The sequence below is a fragment of the Lasioglossum baleicum genome, chromosome 18 (assembly GCF_051020765.1).
Source record: "Lasioglossum baleicum chromosome 18, iyLasBale1, whole genome shotgun sequence".
NCBI lineage: Eukaryota > Metazoa > Arthropoda > Insecta > Hymenoptera > Halictidae > Lasioglossum > Lasioglossum baleicum.
In genome coordinates, this window is record NC_134946.1 from 6,061,157 (window position 1) to 6,077,133 (window position 15,977).

Below are 15,977 nucleotides of genomic sequence, written 5' to 3' on the forward strand. Positions count from 1 at the left end.
TTTTTCTCCATTTACGCAAGTTGCATTCGAATGGGAACACATGAACACAAGATGCATTTCAAAGAGGTTATTCTGGCGGTTGAAAAATGCGTCGGCTAAAGCATACGACGGAGCAATTGGAATTCACGGAATTCCGAGTTGGAGAATGTATGTTTTGGATGATAATTCATGTACAGTTGATCCAAAAAGTATTTGAACACTAAATATCCGATTCTCGAGAAATTGTCAATATTTTAACTATGATAATTCCGTTAAAAAAATTGGACTATATTATTTTTGCAGATACCAAACAGACAAGAACACCTTTTTGGTCAAAAATGCTACAAATTGAATCTTCTATAAAAGCATCAACAATTTGTTTTCCGAATATAAATCTATTTCAGATTTAAAAATTGAATGTTCCCTTTACTACGACTGCTTAAAACTTGATCTCCAATTTTTTATACCGGTCTTATAGAATGACAATGTTGTACTATCTTTTTTAAAGTAATTATTCGGATTCAAATACTTTTTGCATCCCACTGTATGTCCAAACTTGTAAAAACGAAATAAATATTAAACGAACTTGTTTTTCTTCTCCCAACGTTTTCGTGAATTGCAAAATAAAATGACACTGTCATGAGTTTTATTTAGGATTGTTTTGTGCAATGTTTTGGAACATTTTATACGTACGTTATAGAAACACAATGTTTTGCTTATTAAAACTGGAATAGCAAACATGAAAGTGAAAATATTTGAACCATTTAAAAATGCTGTTACTTTCAACTCATTAAAATTATTCAGAAAAGAAATAAATATCTACATGTAGGTATCTTCTGTATCTTGTAATTAATTCAAGCAATTTTTATTTCCAGTATAAAGAATTGATGATATATCAATAATGTATTCAATTGAGAAACATATGATTCCTGAGACGATATTTGTTGGACGCCATTATGTTTATTAATAGTTTTATTTTCTTTTTAATTGTTCGATTTACTGTATCATGTTGTGCAGTACTGTGTAAAAGTCACAGCAAATACTTCAAAATCCCAAAATAAAGAAGGTTTCAATGTAAAGTGGTCTTGCAATTGATTTAATGAATAGGTGAATTAATGTTCACAGTTAATGCTGTCGGTTTAAATCGTTGAGTGCACTGAAATCCTTCACACGAAAACCACCAGTGTTTACAACATTTTGTTTGGCCGAATGAAAACAGAACACCTGTCCAAAATATCCGACTATCCTATTTGATATACTCTGTGCAACCTTTTTACGATTCAGCAACGTATCGCTGCCGACCATACTCGCCAAGGGTATTTACACCCTATAAACAACCGACCACGAGTTGCATACTTTTTCTCCATGCTTATCCCCCGAGGATACCTGTGCAGAACAACGAGCGTACATGTCTCAAAGGGTTTAACGAAACAATTTTCGTAAAACATTTTATTCGAATCTAAATAAAGGAACGGGATTTCACTAAGTAGAAGAAATAAAACAAACTGAAAATAATATTAATTTCTTTATGACACGTACCAGAAATGTACGTGTTAAATAAGTTGACTCTGATTTTTAAAGTCAAAAGATTAGACGCGCTTGATAAAAATTTAGTCATTTTACAAACAGGAGAAAATGTGTACAGAAAATATAGTCGCAGTACCAAATAATAGTGTGTACGGTAACAATAATAACACTCATAAATAATAGTAACACAACAATAACAGTTCTAATAATTATAACGATACACTAACCATAACAGTAAATAATGAACTTTTTGCTGATTGATCGTATATTAATTAATTATTTATTTATTGTATTCACTTCTTTCCCGTTTTCGTTTTCAAACAACCAATTCTACAGCTGTCTTCATACGAACGATAAATCTAATACTTTACTAACTTTCCTATTATAATGCACATAGCCACTGGTGCACGATATGAAGTTATAAACAACAAGAAAAGCAAGTGCGTCGAAACTCCTGATGAGGCCCTTTTCCATATTTTGGCTAAAAATTCTTCTCTTCAGTGCCATATATGAATAGTTGTAGTAGCAATCATAATTTAAAAAAAAGAAAATCAACCGAAGATTCATCAGAGGGTACGTTTTTCTTAAAATAATAGGTTGCGTCTAAACTTCTGATACGCACTGTAGAAATCTCAATCGAGATATTCTCAATAAAAAGAAAAACTAGTAGCCTGCGTTCGTATTAATTCGAACAGTACCGCAACTCTATCCGCGTGCCACGGGCAGTTGGAATCCCTAAAAAGGCTAAAAAAAAGACACGTCCGGTCTGTCTACGCTCATTCAAAAAAGGAAGAATAGAAGAAGAACAGGTCCGTGCGCAACCCTAGGGTGAAATGGGGGTGGATAAACGAGCGAGGAGGTGGTCCCGCGGTACGCCGCGCCGCACCGAAGGCATCAGCATATTATCATGACCATGTTCGGCCTGCTTTTGACATATCTATTACGCGTTTCCGAATAGAGGCGACTTCGAATTCTATGCCTGTTCCGCTGCCTCCTCCTTCTCCTCCTGTTCCACCCCCCGACTACCATCTATATCACTCTCTTTCTCTCTCTCTCTCTTTCGGGTGATGCCCCTCCGCCTTGCCAGCATCGTTGTCAACGGGACCGAAGAGAAGAGAAACCAGAGGGCGGAAGTAGTGAAAGGGGACTGGAAGGGGTTCGGGAGAGGATGAGAGAGGGGCCTCGCGGAGCATGGGGCGAAGGCAGAATGGTGCAGACGTAGAGGTCCAATTAATCAGCCGGGGCGTGAAACGAGAGGGGATTCGGTGTAGGGCGTAAGGGAGGCGAGGGGTTGTCGCAGGGATTGCGGTGACAGATCCACCGTATCTATCCCTATCTACTCGGGGCATTAAATTCGTGCGATGCCAGTACCGACATCGGTGCCGGCCCGGCACCGGCTCTGCGATTCTCTTGAATCGGTTAACATTCCGTTGTACGCGACGCGCCGATTCAGTTTTCAATTAAACCGGTTCCACCGCGGACACTGGACCCCCTCGAGCGTGACCCGTCGATCGCCGAAGCCCGGAAACCTCCGAAGACCCAACGATCTTTCCGCTGTTTTCTATCCAACACCCTTTCCTACGCATGAGAACGCTTGCAGGTCTATTTGTGCTATCGACGAGGCGGGCGGCACGAGCCGAGCAGAACAAAGGCGCCGCGCCGTCGCACACTGTTGCGATCAATGCTAATTAGCTGGACAACACTCATAACGTAATTCCGTAAAAACCAGATGCTAGTCATATGAAGTAATGTGTAGTTAGTAATAACACTGTCCTGCAGCCAAAAAACGTTTCGATTCTCACTGTGCGATTCTTATAGAGTTTTTCGCGCTGATTCCGAATCTGTCCTCAATTTTTCTCCTAGAATTTGAGTTTGAAAAAAAGACATATTTTTCAACTTTAAACGAATATTGTGATGTTATGATAAAAGATATTGAATTGTTCTTTGCAGAATACGATTCCGTAGACTTTCCCGAATACAGTGATATCCAATATGAATGCATTATGATTGTTTCAACATGTTTATGCGAAGATATTTTGCTTTCTGGCTCGAAAAAAATGTCGACGTTGCAAACTTGAAAGCGTGGTTTCTCAAGATAAAAGACTGCTTTATCGCGTGGTATAGTTTCATTTTCCGCTGGACCCTTATCTTTTGAGATAAACTCAAACATATCCTCAAAAATTAGTGCAAAAGTGGTGTCTCTGCGTCTTTAATGATTGTTTAAACATGTTTAAACGTAAAAAAAAAAATTGAAATTTGTTGGAGCGTGTAATATTAACATTTCTCTTTGTCGGTAAAACTCCCAACGTCTTTTTTGTCGACAGGATTGTATAAGCATTTTGCACAAGTTAGTCGTGTATAATGTCGCTAGTAATACTACACACAATTTTTACGAAATATTGGGTTGGCAAGAAAGTAATTTCGGAATTTTAAGGTGAAATAAAAATTTCTTTGAGCAATGAACTTTAATCGGTGAAACATTTTCCGATATGTTCGATGATCTTTTGCCATCAGTTACATATTGAATAGCAAAATTGGGTTTCATTTTACCTTAAAATACCGAAATTACATTCTTGCCAACCCAATATATGGTACGCGTGCAATTTGCTGAATGGTTGTTCAATTAATTTGGTTTCGACCATTTATATTCAGTATTATGAAGCCTTTCAAATCCCACAAGAATTGTTTTGAAATTTTGTTTGAAAACGTTTACATCATGTTTTTTCTAAACACGAAATAATGTAAATTGGTTTTTAATACAATAACTGTTAGAATATTTTGGTCTAAACATTTTGTTCTAAATGCAGGACATTTTACGAGTCTTTTGTGGCGAACAATCTGACATAAGTTTTATATACATGTACATTACACAGTGGTCATAAATACATAGACCATAATGGCTAGACTAGTTTTGCAACGAACAAAGGCCAAACAAAAATTTCGTTTCTCCTTCAACAATGTTTATTAGTTGAAAATAATAAATCCATATTTTTAATATATTTTAATCTTCTTACTGTTTCAAATTTCGCTCAGTCATTCCTGTCACGAACGTATAAAGTCCGTAGTCTAGTAACGACCGATCCGTTTTATGTATTACTTTACGGGTTTTGAAAATTATTTTATGATATCACGGCTTGTTTGTATATCCGTGAAACACGATAAAATGAAAAATTTTATTGAACCTACAGAGAAATTTTTATGCTATCATCCGAATCGCTTTATAAAGCGGTTACAGTTCCATTCGGTGGTTGTTTTTATGAAATCTGCCATCTGTTCGAGCGTATAAAATACTGAACAGAGAATGAAAATTCTTCTTTCGCGGCCGTTTCTGCGGAACGATCTTTAAAAATTTTTAATTCGGATTACCATTCACGCGGTTTAGTTGGCACTACGAGAAAAAGCTTTCTTTGAAGATAACGCGATTAAAATCCAATTTCTCTGTGCTGCAATTTCCGGGAAAACTCGCCACGCTTCGCAGTTTTATTAAGTGTTTCATTCCGTGCGATTTTATTCCATAAAAAATGGCCTGTATTCGAATTTCAAGCGTTCCGCGGCGCGTTTTATGGGAACGCCGTGCGCCGCGCGCCGCGCCGTTCGTGCGTGGATTAAAAAGTACTCAGGGGAAAAAATTACCAGTTAAAAAATCGATTAAAAGTTGTCGCATCAAAACCTGGCCCAGCTTAATCGAGCGGAATATATTTTTATCAGCGGCGAGAGGACGCGGGGCAGCGCACAGCGAATTTTCACGGGATTCTGAGCGGCGCGCGGCGCGAGCGTGCTCGCGCGACCGTTCGCCCGTAAAATTCAGTAGTACAAAACACGGATGTCGCGGCGTATGAGATATGGGACTGTAAAGGATTAATCGAGGCTGTCTAGATTGATAGCAATTTATCTTGGTAATTAATTTATCTTGCCAGCCGATACGAGATGACATTATAACCCCCGTCGGTTATGAAAATGATTTACGTAATCGTAATAGAAATAATTCACTAACATTATATCCACAGAGAATGAAATTTCGAGCGGCTACACATCGAGCCCGTTTATCGATGTCGATTCAACGAGCCGAGGTTCAATTTTATCGGTGAAACACATTCTGTTGTAATCCATTGATTCTCTTCTTTAACGTGACCGATGACGTCACGGTTCCGTCATGGAACAGTTTGTTATTGGTAGATAGATTTTTCAAGCAGAGACTTATTAAAAAAATGAGTAGCTGCAATTGGAATGGAAACACAGTAAAGGGATTACCCCTCTTGCCCCTTACGATTTATTTTACGGTTTCAGTGATTAGAACTACATATTTTGTAGTTCGTATACTTTCCCAAGAAAGGAGAAAATTTATTTCTATTGTATGCTTATACAATACGAAATAAAAATGTCTTTAAGCAATGAACTTTAATCGATCAAATATTTTCCCTTTAGTTCGATGATCTTTTGCCATCTTTCTTGTAGCTCCATAAAGTTATTGGCTATTTTCATAAAGCTGCGACAGCTACATATTGAATAACAAAATTGGGTTTCATTTCACCTTAAAATACCGAAATTACTTTCTTGCCAACCTAATATATATATATACACTACAAGTTAAATGTCGAAAATTTTTCCAGAATCGGAAATCTAATGCTCCAATAATTTTTAGATCCATTGCATACGATTTTTCAGACTTTTCGTTAATCGAAAATACTGGTAATTACGTATTGTAACAAAGTTAAAGTGTTACTGTACAAAGCTAGTTGAAAACAGAAATCATTTAAAAAATTAACAGTTCTATTCGTTTTATCATCGAATTTTGTTAACAGTCTACAGTAATCGTCCTTGCCATTTACATATTCTTGGAATTCATGAAGCGTTAATGGACGTCGATTCTCGGGGCTGATAAGATAACTGCCGGAAATAAGTTGAAGTGATTTTCAGCTCGATATCTCGGCACAAATGAATCCAAGTACCGGACGGCGCTCAGTGCGTTGGAAAGCCCGTTTTCTGGATAGAAATCTGGATAGAATTGAGACTGCGGATCTTTATACAAAATAAAAAAGATTTGCATTGATTGCAATATACAGGAGCCAAATAAGAATTTCTTTCTTCTTTTAATTATCTATTAAGGTGAAACTAATACACTGGTGGCCTTAAATCTTTTTAATATCTCCACTGTTTTAAATTGTACCTATCCATTTTTCTCATAAACGCATAAAATCCGCAGTTCACTCATTACTCTTATGACGATACATAAATTTCTTTTTAAATTGATGCCGATTTGCTTCTTTCTTTTTGGTGAGCATTTCTGAACAAATGGGGTTTTTTCGAATATTGAGCTCGGGAATAAGTTTGTAGCGTTTTATGTTTTCTTTTATTCTGCAACGATTTTTTCGTTCTTTGGCAAAGTGTTGTACATCCATCGAAATTACAAATCTACAAAACTGTGATAATCGTCGTTTTGAATAATTTAATTTTTTATTATTTTTCAGGCTTAGAAATGGAATATCCAGGAGGCAAAAATCAACATTTTCACCTGCTTTTCTTCGCTTTTCATCGAGGTCAAAAAGAATTAGCGGAAAAAATGAATTGCGATCATAAGACCATTCTCAACCATCTTCATTCGATGGGATTTGTCGAAAAATTGGGAGCTTGGGTGCCTCACGAGAGCTTACCGAAAACAACAAAGAATATCGCCTTCAAATTGCTTCTCAACATGTGTCGAAAATGTTGATTTTTAAAGAACAAAAACCAAAGCCAAAGAACAAAAATATCGTTGCAGAATAAAAGAAAACATAAAAAAATGATTTCTTTGGGCGAGGTGATTGGTCACAGTTAGACCGAGGATCTTTATGAATTTGTAGGAAATTTGAGTAGACGATATTCAAAATTGTATGTGAAAATTTTGAAAATTGAAGATGTTAATATACGATTTCTCACCTATTAAAATTAATAATGGAGGAAATAGCATTTGTATTTGGTTTCTATTTCATGCAATCGACGCAGACAATTTTTATCTTGCATAAAGATCCGCTGTCTAGTCATAGTTATCGCCATAATTACCGTCTCGTTATGCTTTCGAATTGATTCCGAGGTGAAACCCTGAAGAATCATTCTATTCCAGTTGCGCGTGTTATCTCGAACATTTGGTCGAACGATAAACGTGCATGCCGCGCAGTCGAACGAAAATCGGACGCACTACCGTTCTGTTAATTTACTGGCAATTATGCATGGCCATTAACGCGATTACGTTTCCGGCTGTACGCGGGCCATTAGTTAGAACGTGTGCGCGTATTCGAACGCGCGTAAGTCGACGTGAGAAATTCGGGGATAGCCTGGCACCGCACCGTCGCACGGCGTAGATCAGATTTCTGACAGTGTGTGACAGTGTTGGCGCAACCTTCGACAGGTGAAGAACCTTAACCATGGTCGCGACGCGACGGGGAACGCCGCTCGAACCCGGTGTCAAAATCTCTTCGAGTCATCGGGCCGCACTCGAGGCCGTACACTTCCTAACTCACGACCTTCGGTCAGGTTAACCACCTAATTCCCTATTCCGCTTGTGCCCGCCTTCCGCCTACGTAACACTCTCACCTATCTGACGCGAGACTAGGTCACGAGTCACTCTGCTAGGTTTCCGCATAGTTTTTCCTTCCTCCATACCGATGTTGGGCACATCTTATTCAGCCTAGCGAATCAGCTTCATTATTTTTTCTCGGAAATTCAATGTAATTTGTATCATTACCAGACTGCGGATCTTTATGCAAAATAAAAATGTTTTGCATTGATTGTGGGAAGCAGGAATAACATAAAAATTGATTTCACTCCTTAAGGACTTTGTTACATTAAGTGCAACATTACAACATGTTTGAATTTCTTAAATATTTTACTATTTTATATTTCACCTAACCAATTTCTTCGTCAATGCATAAATATCCGCAGTCTAATCATTGCTCTATAAACAAATTGTACCAATCAAAATTTGTTTGTAGATCTACTACACTGCGGATCTTTATGCAAAATAAAAATGTTTTGCATTGATTGTGGGGAGCAGGAATAACATAAAAATTGATTTCACTCCTTAAGGACTTTGTTACATTAAATGCAACATTACAACATGTTTGAATTTCTTAAATATTTTACTATTTTATATTTCACCTAACCAATTTCTTCATAAATGCATAAAGATCCGCAGTCTAATCATTGCTCTATAAACAAATTGTACCAATCAAAATTTGTTTGTAGATCTACTACACTGCGGATCTTTATGCAAAATAAAAATGTTTTGCATTGATTGTGGGAAGCAGGAATAACATAAAAATTGATTTCACTCCTTAAGGACTTTGTTACATTAAGTGCAACATTACAACATGTTTGAATTTCTTAAATCTTTTACTATTTTATATTTCACCTAACCAATTTCTTCATAAATGCATAAATATCCGCAGTCTAATCATTACTCTATAAACAAATTGTACCAATAAAAATTTGTTTGTAGATCTACTACACTGCGGATCTTTATGCAAAATAAAAATGTTTTGCATTGTTTGTGGGAAGCAGGAATAACATAAAAATTGATTTCACTCCTTAACGACTTTGTTACATTAAATGCAACATTACAACATGTTTGAATTTCTTAAATATTTTACTATTTTATATTTCACCTAACCAATTTCTTCATAAATGCATAAATATCCGCAGTCTAATCATTGCTCTATAAACAAATTGTACCAATCAAAATTTGTTTGTAGATCTACTACACTGCGGATCTTTATGCAAAATAAAAATGTTTTGCATTGTTTGTGGGAAGCAGGAATAACATAAAAATTGATTTCACTCCTTAAGGACTTTGTTACATTAAATGCAACATTACAACATGTTTGAATTTCTTAAATATTTTACTATTTTATATTTCACCTAACCAATTTCTTCATAAATGCATAAATATCCGCAGTCTAATCATTACTCTATAAACAAATTGTACCAATAAAAATTTGTTTGTAGATCTACTACACTGCGGATCTTTATGCAAAATAAAAATGTTTTGCATTGTTTGTGGGGAGCAGGAATAACATAAAAATTGATTTCACTCCTTAACGACTTTGTTACATTAAGTGCAACATTACAACATGTTTGAATTTCTTAAATATTTTACTATTTTATATTTCACCTAACCAATTTCTTCATAAATGCATAAATATCCGCAGTCTAATCATTGCTCTATAAACAAATTGTACCAATCAAAATTTGTTTGTAGATCTACTACACTGCGGATCTTTATGCAAAATAAAAATGTTTTGCATTGATTGTGGGGAGCAGGAATAACATAAAAATTGATTTCACTCCTTAACGACTTTGTTACATTAAATGCAACTGGATTCGGTATTTTATGGAGAACCAGGCAAAAATAATTTTCTCCTTTTCCGTGCATTTTAATATAAGCGTGGTTTTTAAAAAGTTCTTTTTTATATATTTTATTGTCTACGGAAGCAATCTGGTATACAACATTTCAGCATAAAATTCGATTACAAGATTTGACGCGTACAACAACAACACGGCAAGTTAATATATGCGTGGTAAAATGACAGTTAACAAGAAATTTTGAGAAATGGATATCTGGGGCGTGTTAAAAAACGATTAATTGATGAGATAACTATGATAACACATAACCCTACGACCAGCCAAGTACAAGGGATCCACCGCCTCTAGGCTATCGTCCATTTAACGTTAATTTAAACCAGAATACTAAGCGAGGAGCGTAAGTAAATGGAAAGCTCCAGTGTAGAAGCTGGTGGACTACGATATAACACAGGAAGTTAATAAACCGAATTTAGTGTTTGCTATTAGCGAGTGCCGAGCTTTTGTACCGTCCCGAATCCAATACCCAAGAGTGTCTCGCATGAGAAAAAGGACGAAAATCATAAACGTAACATATACGATAGCAGTTTCAGGGGGTGGTTAGGAGAGGGGAGTTACTGCAGAAACGCAGTAGTAAGGGTCAGGAAATGCTAAATCTGTCAAGACGGAAAAACTATTTCGAGGTATTCGGCCCATTTCGTTTGCGTTTCTATCGCCGGCCGTCGAATATTTCAGCAATCTGCACACACACGAGGCTCGCGAACGATCTGCGAGAGAGCGAGAGAGAGAGAGAGAGAGAGGAGCTTGGATTATCGTGAACAATTGCGTTCGTTGCGAACTTAAACATCGATGGATATTTATTAAACGTAACAATTTTCCGGCACATTAGAGTCCTCGCTGGTAATGCCCGTGTCAGCGTAGGCGGGCCCGGTCCGCGAATTCCAGTTACGGGAAATGACAAGCTTAACGTTGAATTTTCAGGTCATTCATTAACGATAAACGCAACGGCGCAGTTGTGACCGATCAAGCGTGATCAACCCTCGATGCGAATGGAATTCTAATATCTGCCCGCAGATATCGAAATAAATATGTCCCCTGGGGGTATTATACAATTTCATACTCTCGAATTTGTTCCTTTTCTTTCACCGGTAATTTGAATCTGATTATTAAGTGGGAATTCGGAAACACCCGTCGGATCGTAGAATTTCGAATGGAAAACCTTTTCTCGTGTGTGAGAGCGCGCGAAGATAATTTTCGATCAATGTTGGAGAATCGGTGTAATGTATGCAGCGAATGAAACGACGAACTTTGGAGATTTCGATTATAGTTAACGCTATCGCAGTTTTGTCAGGTGTACAAATTAATTTGTGACCCTCGTGATTAGTTAATTGTAACCTCGTTTCAAAGTTTCTTACCAGATTCGTTAGTAGGATAGAGTAGAGTGTACAAAAAATTATGGGGATTATTTTCAAATAAATAACTTCACGAATAAAGGATTACAAATTAATTTGCATACCTAATATAATTATTAACACCAGGCTTAGGGAACACAAACAGTGACTACATTATCAAAATAACGTGAGTGTATCTATTCCTAATTTTTAGCAATTATTTTTTATAATTTATACCCGAAGAAATAAATGTGTTGCAAATTAAAGATATTTGAACCCGTCACTTCGACAGGTCCCGTAAACCTAGTGTTATACTTTCTGGGATTTTCCACTTCACTTTAATGTCATTAAAAGATTGTTTTTTGATATTTTTTAATTTTGTTAATACATTATGATCGGCAAGATCGAGACAGTCCACCCGAATAACCTTTCAGTTTTCAAGTATAATGTAGATAATAATAACGTGCGAAGCTCGAATAATACACATTGATTTACGACTAGACTGCGGATTTTATGCATTTATGAGAAAAATGGGTACATGTAATTTAAAGCAGTGGACATGTTAAAAATATTTAAGGTCAACAATGTATTAGTTTCAGCTTCATAGGATAATTGAAAGAAGAATACAATGTTTATTTGGCTCCTGCGGCCTGCAATCAAAGCAAACATCTTTTATTTTGCATAAAGATCCGCAGTCTATTTATGATCCTTCTGTCAAGTTCAAGCTATCATGATAACTATGTAACGAATATTTAATTATGCTACTCAGGAGTTAGAGTCTAAATTTTAGACCGTTCGTGCATTGAACATATTGAACTGCCAGGAGTATTAAGAATCGTTACTCGCGATTATTTTAAATATACAAGCAATTGCAGTTTCAACATGGTTCAATTCGCTTGTGTTTACAGCACAAATTGGAAACATGCGGGTTTCATTATTTCTACTAATTAATTTATCAAGAATTGTACTGAACATTTTGCATATGTATCGCTAAAGCGTTGTACCGTTCTACGGAAGCATTATAATCGATGCTAACTAATTGAGAATCTTCCTTTAACAGGATGGCATATGTTGCATTCACGTATGCTCCTGAAGAGAGTTACGTCTAATCAGTTCCATCCAATCACTGTAGACTCCCTATTAATCAGCCTCTGCAGGATTAAACCTGAGGGTGGATAAGTGACTGACTGGATCTCATTTGAATACGCGTGCATGTTACTAAGGACATTATATATAATACATTAAATTAATAAATAGGTGTGCTCGATACAAGCGTTTTTTAATACCAGAACTGCCAGATAAGTCGAAACGATCTGTTTCAGACTTTATAATTAGCAATTTCACTAATTATAAAGTTATTTTGGAGGTGTTTATTAACTTAGTTCATTCAGTAGCTGGCAGAGTTGAGCAAAAATTTTATCTAAACAAAAATTTCGAATAAAATGGGTTTAAAACTCACTTGGAAAAAATCCACTTCATTCGAAATTTTTATTTGCATAAAATTTTTGCCCAACTCTGGTAGCTGGCATACCGCAATGAATCTCAACAAATGTGCTTTTATAAAAGATCACAAAGGAATCACGTTGATTGTTTGGTAGTTCTAGCGTAAATCTGTTTCTCAGTGACGTGTAGCGAAATGAAAAAACTGATAGGATCGTTACAGTGCACTGTATTTTTTCTGAATTTAGTCATCGGAAATTCGATTCGTCGAAAACACAGCTGGTTGAAACGTAGGCCGATTAATTGAAAGGTAACCTATTGTTAGCGTTTACTAAAACAACGAAAAAACACCCGGTTAACCCTTTTAGGGACGACCTGTGCAGTGCAGAGTTACAAATGTTATAGTAATAATAATTAGACTATCTCATATATCTTTTATAAGTATTTTAAAATTCTTCAAAGTAAGTAATAATGGATAGAGTATATCGCGTATCTTGTGTAATAAATTTGAAAATATACCATAGAGTCAATACACAGACGTCTGGGAAGGGTCAATAGGTCAATCGACATAGCTACCCTAATTTTTTTAATAAAATCTATCCCATTAGATAAAACAAGATTAGAAGTACGTGCTTAGGAGGTATATGTGAAAGTAACAAATTATATTGGGTTGGAACGAAAGTTCGTAGCGTTTGTAAATTAAAATTCAGATATTTATTCATAGATTTATTCAATAACATATTTTCCATTCTGTTCTATTACTTTGTGCCATTTTTGAGGTAACTTCTCGTGTTATTGAATAAACACATGAATAAATACCTCAATTTTATTTGAAAACGTTAGGAACTTTCTTTCCAACCCAATAGCTTCTGTTAACATTTTCAATCAACAGAGTAAAAATATTACACAGAATGATATCCAAACTGCTAGTGATGCAAGATCTACGATAGATTCACGGGACCCGTTGAGGTGACGGGTTATAATATTTTTAATTTACGATTATTGTGAAATTGTATAGACTACTCAACAACATTATGTCTTTGGGTGGAAATTCTAAAGAAAAATGGCTAAAAATAAGGATAGATACATTCCTGTGTAATTTTTATAAACCAATGTAAAATAGTGACTTTTAGAGTAACCTAGTGACACATTTCCTTTGCAATATATCTAGTGGGTTTTTTACTACACCTCCTGAACAACGAAGAGTCAAATACGAAGAATAAATAAATAAAAATAAGCAAGATTGTCCACTAACATCCTGATCAACGTGCAAGGCCTAGTTAAAGGTGCCAACTACGTTAGTTTTTATCACAAGGACAAAGGCAAGCCATGGTACACTGGACTTGGGGTCTCCAGAGATTTTCTAGTTTTTGTTAATAGATGTCGTGCCAATCACTATAATTTAAACGGTTCATTGGCAAGGGTTAACTTTATAGCTAACAGTGTTTGCTGCAAAAAACTGTTATCTGGCATATGTATATGGCTATAGAAAATCCTGTTATATGGCAATGTCTAGACTATGAAAACGAACGTAATATATTTGAAACAAAGCTCCTCAAAGTCAAGTACAGTTTCCCTCTTTGTATTAATTCCTTCTTATGTAAACCTGATATAGAATGTCCGAAAATAATTTATAATTTTCTCAAACAATGTTCCGTAAGGATATAAAAACAATGTAACACCTATTTAACGTAAGCTAAATGTGATAATATTATACTTGCGATATAAACCATTTGGTTTAAACCAATAACAAATGAATAAATAAATAAAAATAAAATAATTCGTATTGTCGAAAAGTTAGTGTAACATTGTTAGGTCGCTATTACATATGTTAATGTGTCATTCAAAATTGAAGACGATCAAATTTCTCGTACCAAACCCATGACGTCTCTGGGACATCATTTTATGGCAATGGGTTAACGTAAAGATAGAAAGAAGGGTGGGAAATTGCAGGATTTTCCCGGAAAGTTGCAGAAATTCTGGATTATTAATTTACTCACGATTAATGTACTCGCTAGAGGCGTGACCGGCAGCCGTGAGGAATAGAACGAAGAGTGGAATGGCGGAAGGAGATCGCGAGTTCATGGTGTTCCGGTCCCCGGTGAGGCTCCGTCGGAGGACAATGGAAAAGTGTCGCAGCCGGTTTGAGTATCGGTGGTTTTTTATACGATGTCTGTAACGATCGCATCCTTCTCGGCGATCAGTCTCGATCCTTGTCTCTCGCCCACCACCACCACCACCACCACCATCAGAATCGGCGCACGGGTTTCGAGCTTCCTAACACCGGCGTTCCATGACCACCGATGCGATTGCCGTGGGTCTCGCGCCGCGCCGGAAATCCAATGATAATGCGAGTACAAAGCCACGACCGTGATCACGACCACGACCACGACCACGACCGATCACGACTACGGCCCCGATGTGACTTCCAAGGTGATTGTTTCGCGCTTAATACGACGAGCGACGCGTGCTTCTCGACGGCTAGGCTGCTCGGTCAAGGGCCAAGGGATAGATACGATCACGGTGACTGCGTATCTTGCGACTAATTGTTACCGACTATAGATCCTACCGATCGTCCAAGGCCGTTTTTCAACGTTTTTCAAACACGCCGCGATAATACTTGACTCGTTTTCAGGATTGCAAGAGTGCGGGATTCGCCTTCTCATTTCTCGATAATACGAACACGGGGTTTTTCAGTAGTCAAAAACGCTGGATAAAAGATCGATCTATCGCGGTATCTCCCTTAAGCAGTGGCGCACCCAGGGGGGAGCCAGGGGGCCAAGTCCCCCCCAAGAGAAAAATGTTTAGATTCCAAAATTAAAATCGCGGAATAGCCCTGGTTACCGTTGACAGATATTTTGGCTAAAAAAAGGTCATTACGCAAAACCTAGAGCTGGGTTCAGCTCGGCCCCCCCAAGATTACGTCCAGGGTGCGCCTCTGCCCTCAAATGTCCTATTTTTTCGTTTACGAGGCATAATTTGCATTATTCGGCAACATGTGGCTATGAAAATAGCTATATGTGCAGTTGTATGATTCCGAATAATGCAAATTACTAGAAAGAAAAAATAGGACTATCATGGTCTATCATTTACCATCGCTAACCATCTTCACTCCATGGGCTTTACCCATAAACTTGGAGCTTAGGTACCACCTGCCTCCTGGGACTTCCATTGAAAAAGCCTGAAAATTGATTAAAATTAATTAATTCGAAAAATTGAAGCAGATAGGTTTGTAGAGCAAGAAAAAGACTCGCGAATGCCTATATACAGGGTGTCTCAAAATTCCTTCAACATCCGGAAATGGGA

The 15,977-nt window shown here is 36.9% G+C and overlaps 1 protein-coding gene across 1 annotated transcript in view; it reads right to left on the reverse strand.

The window, feature by feature from the left end:
• Positions 1-14,796, reverse strand: part of LOC143217874 (testisin) — a 34,445-nt gene extending 19,649 nt beyond the window's left edge. The window contains exon 1 of the mRNA XM_076442542.1: positions 14,672-14,796. Coding sequence (XP_076298657.1) covers positions 14,672-14,756 — 85 coding nt within the window. The 5' untranslated portion in view covers positions 14,757-14,796. The remainder of the gene's footprint in view (positions 1-14,671) is intronic.
• Positions 14,797-15,977: the final 1,181 nt, after the last annotated feature.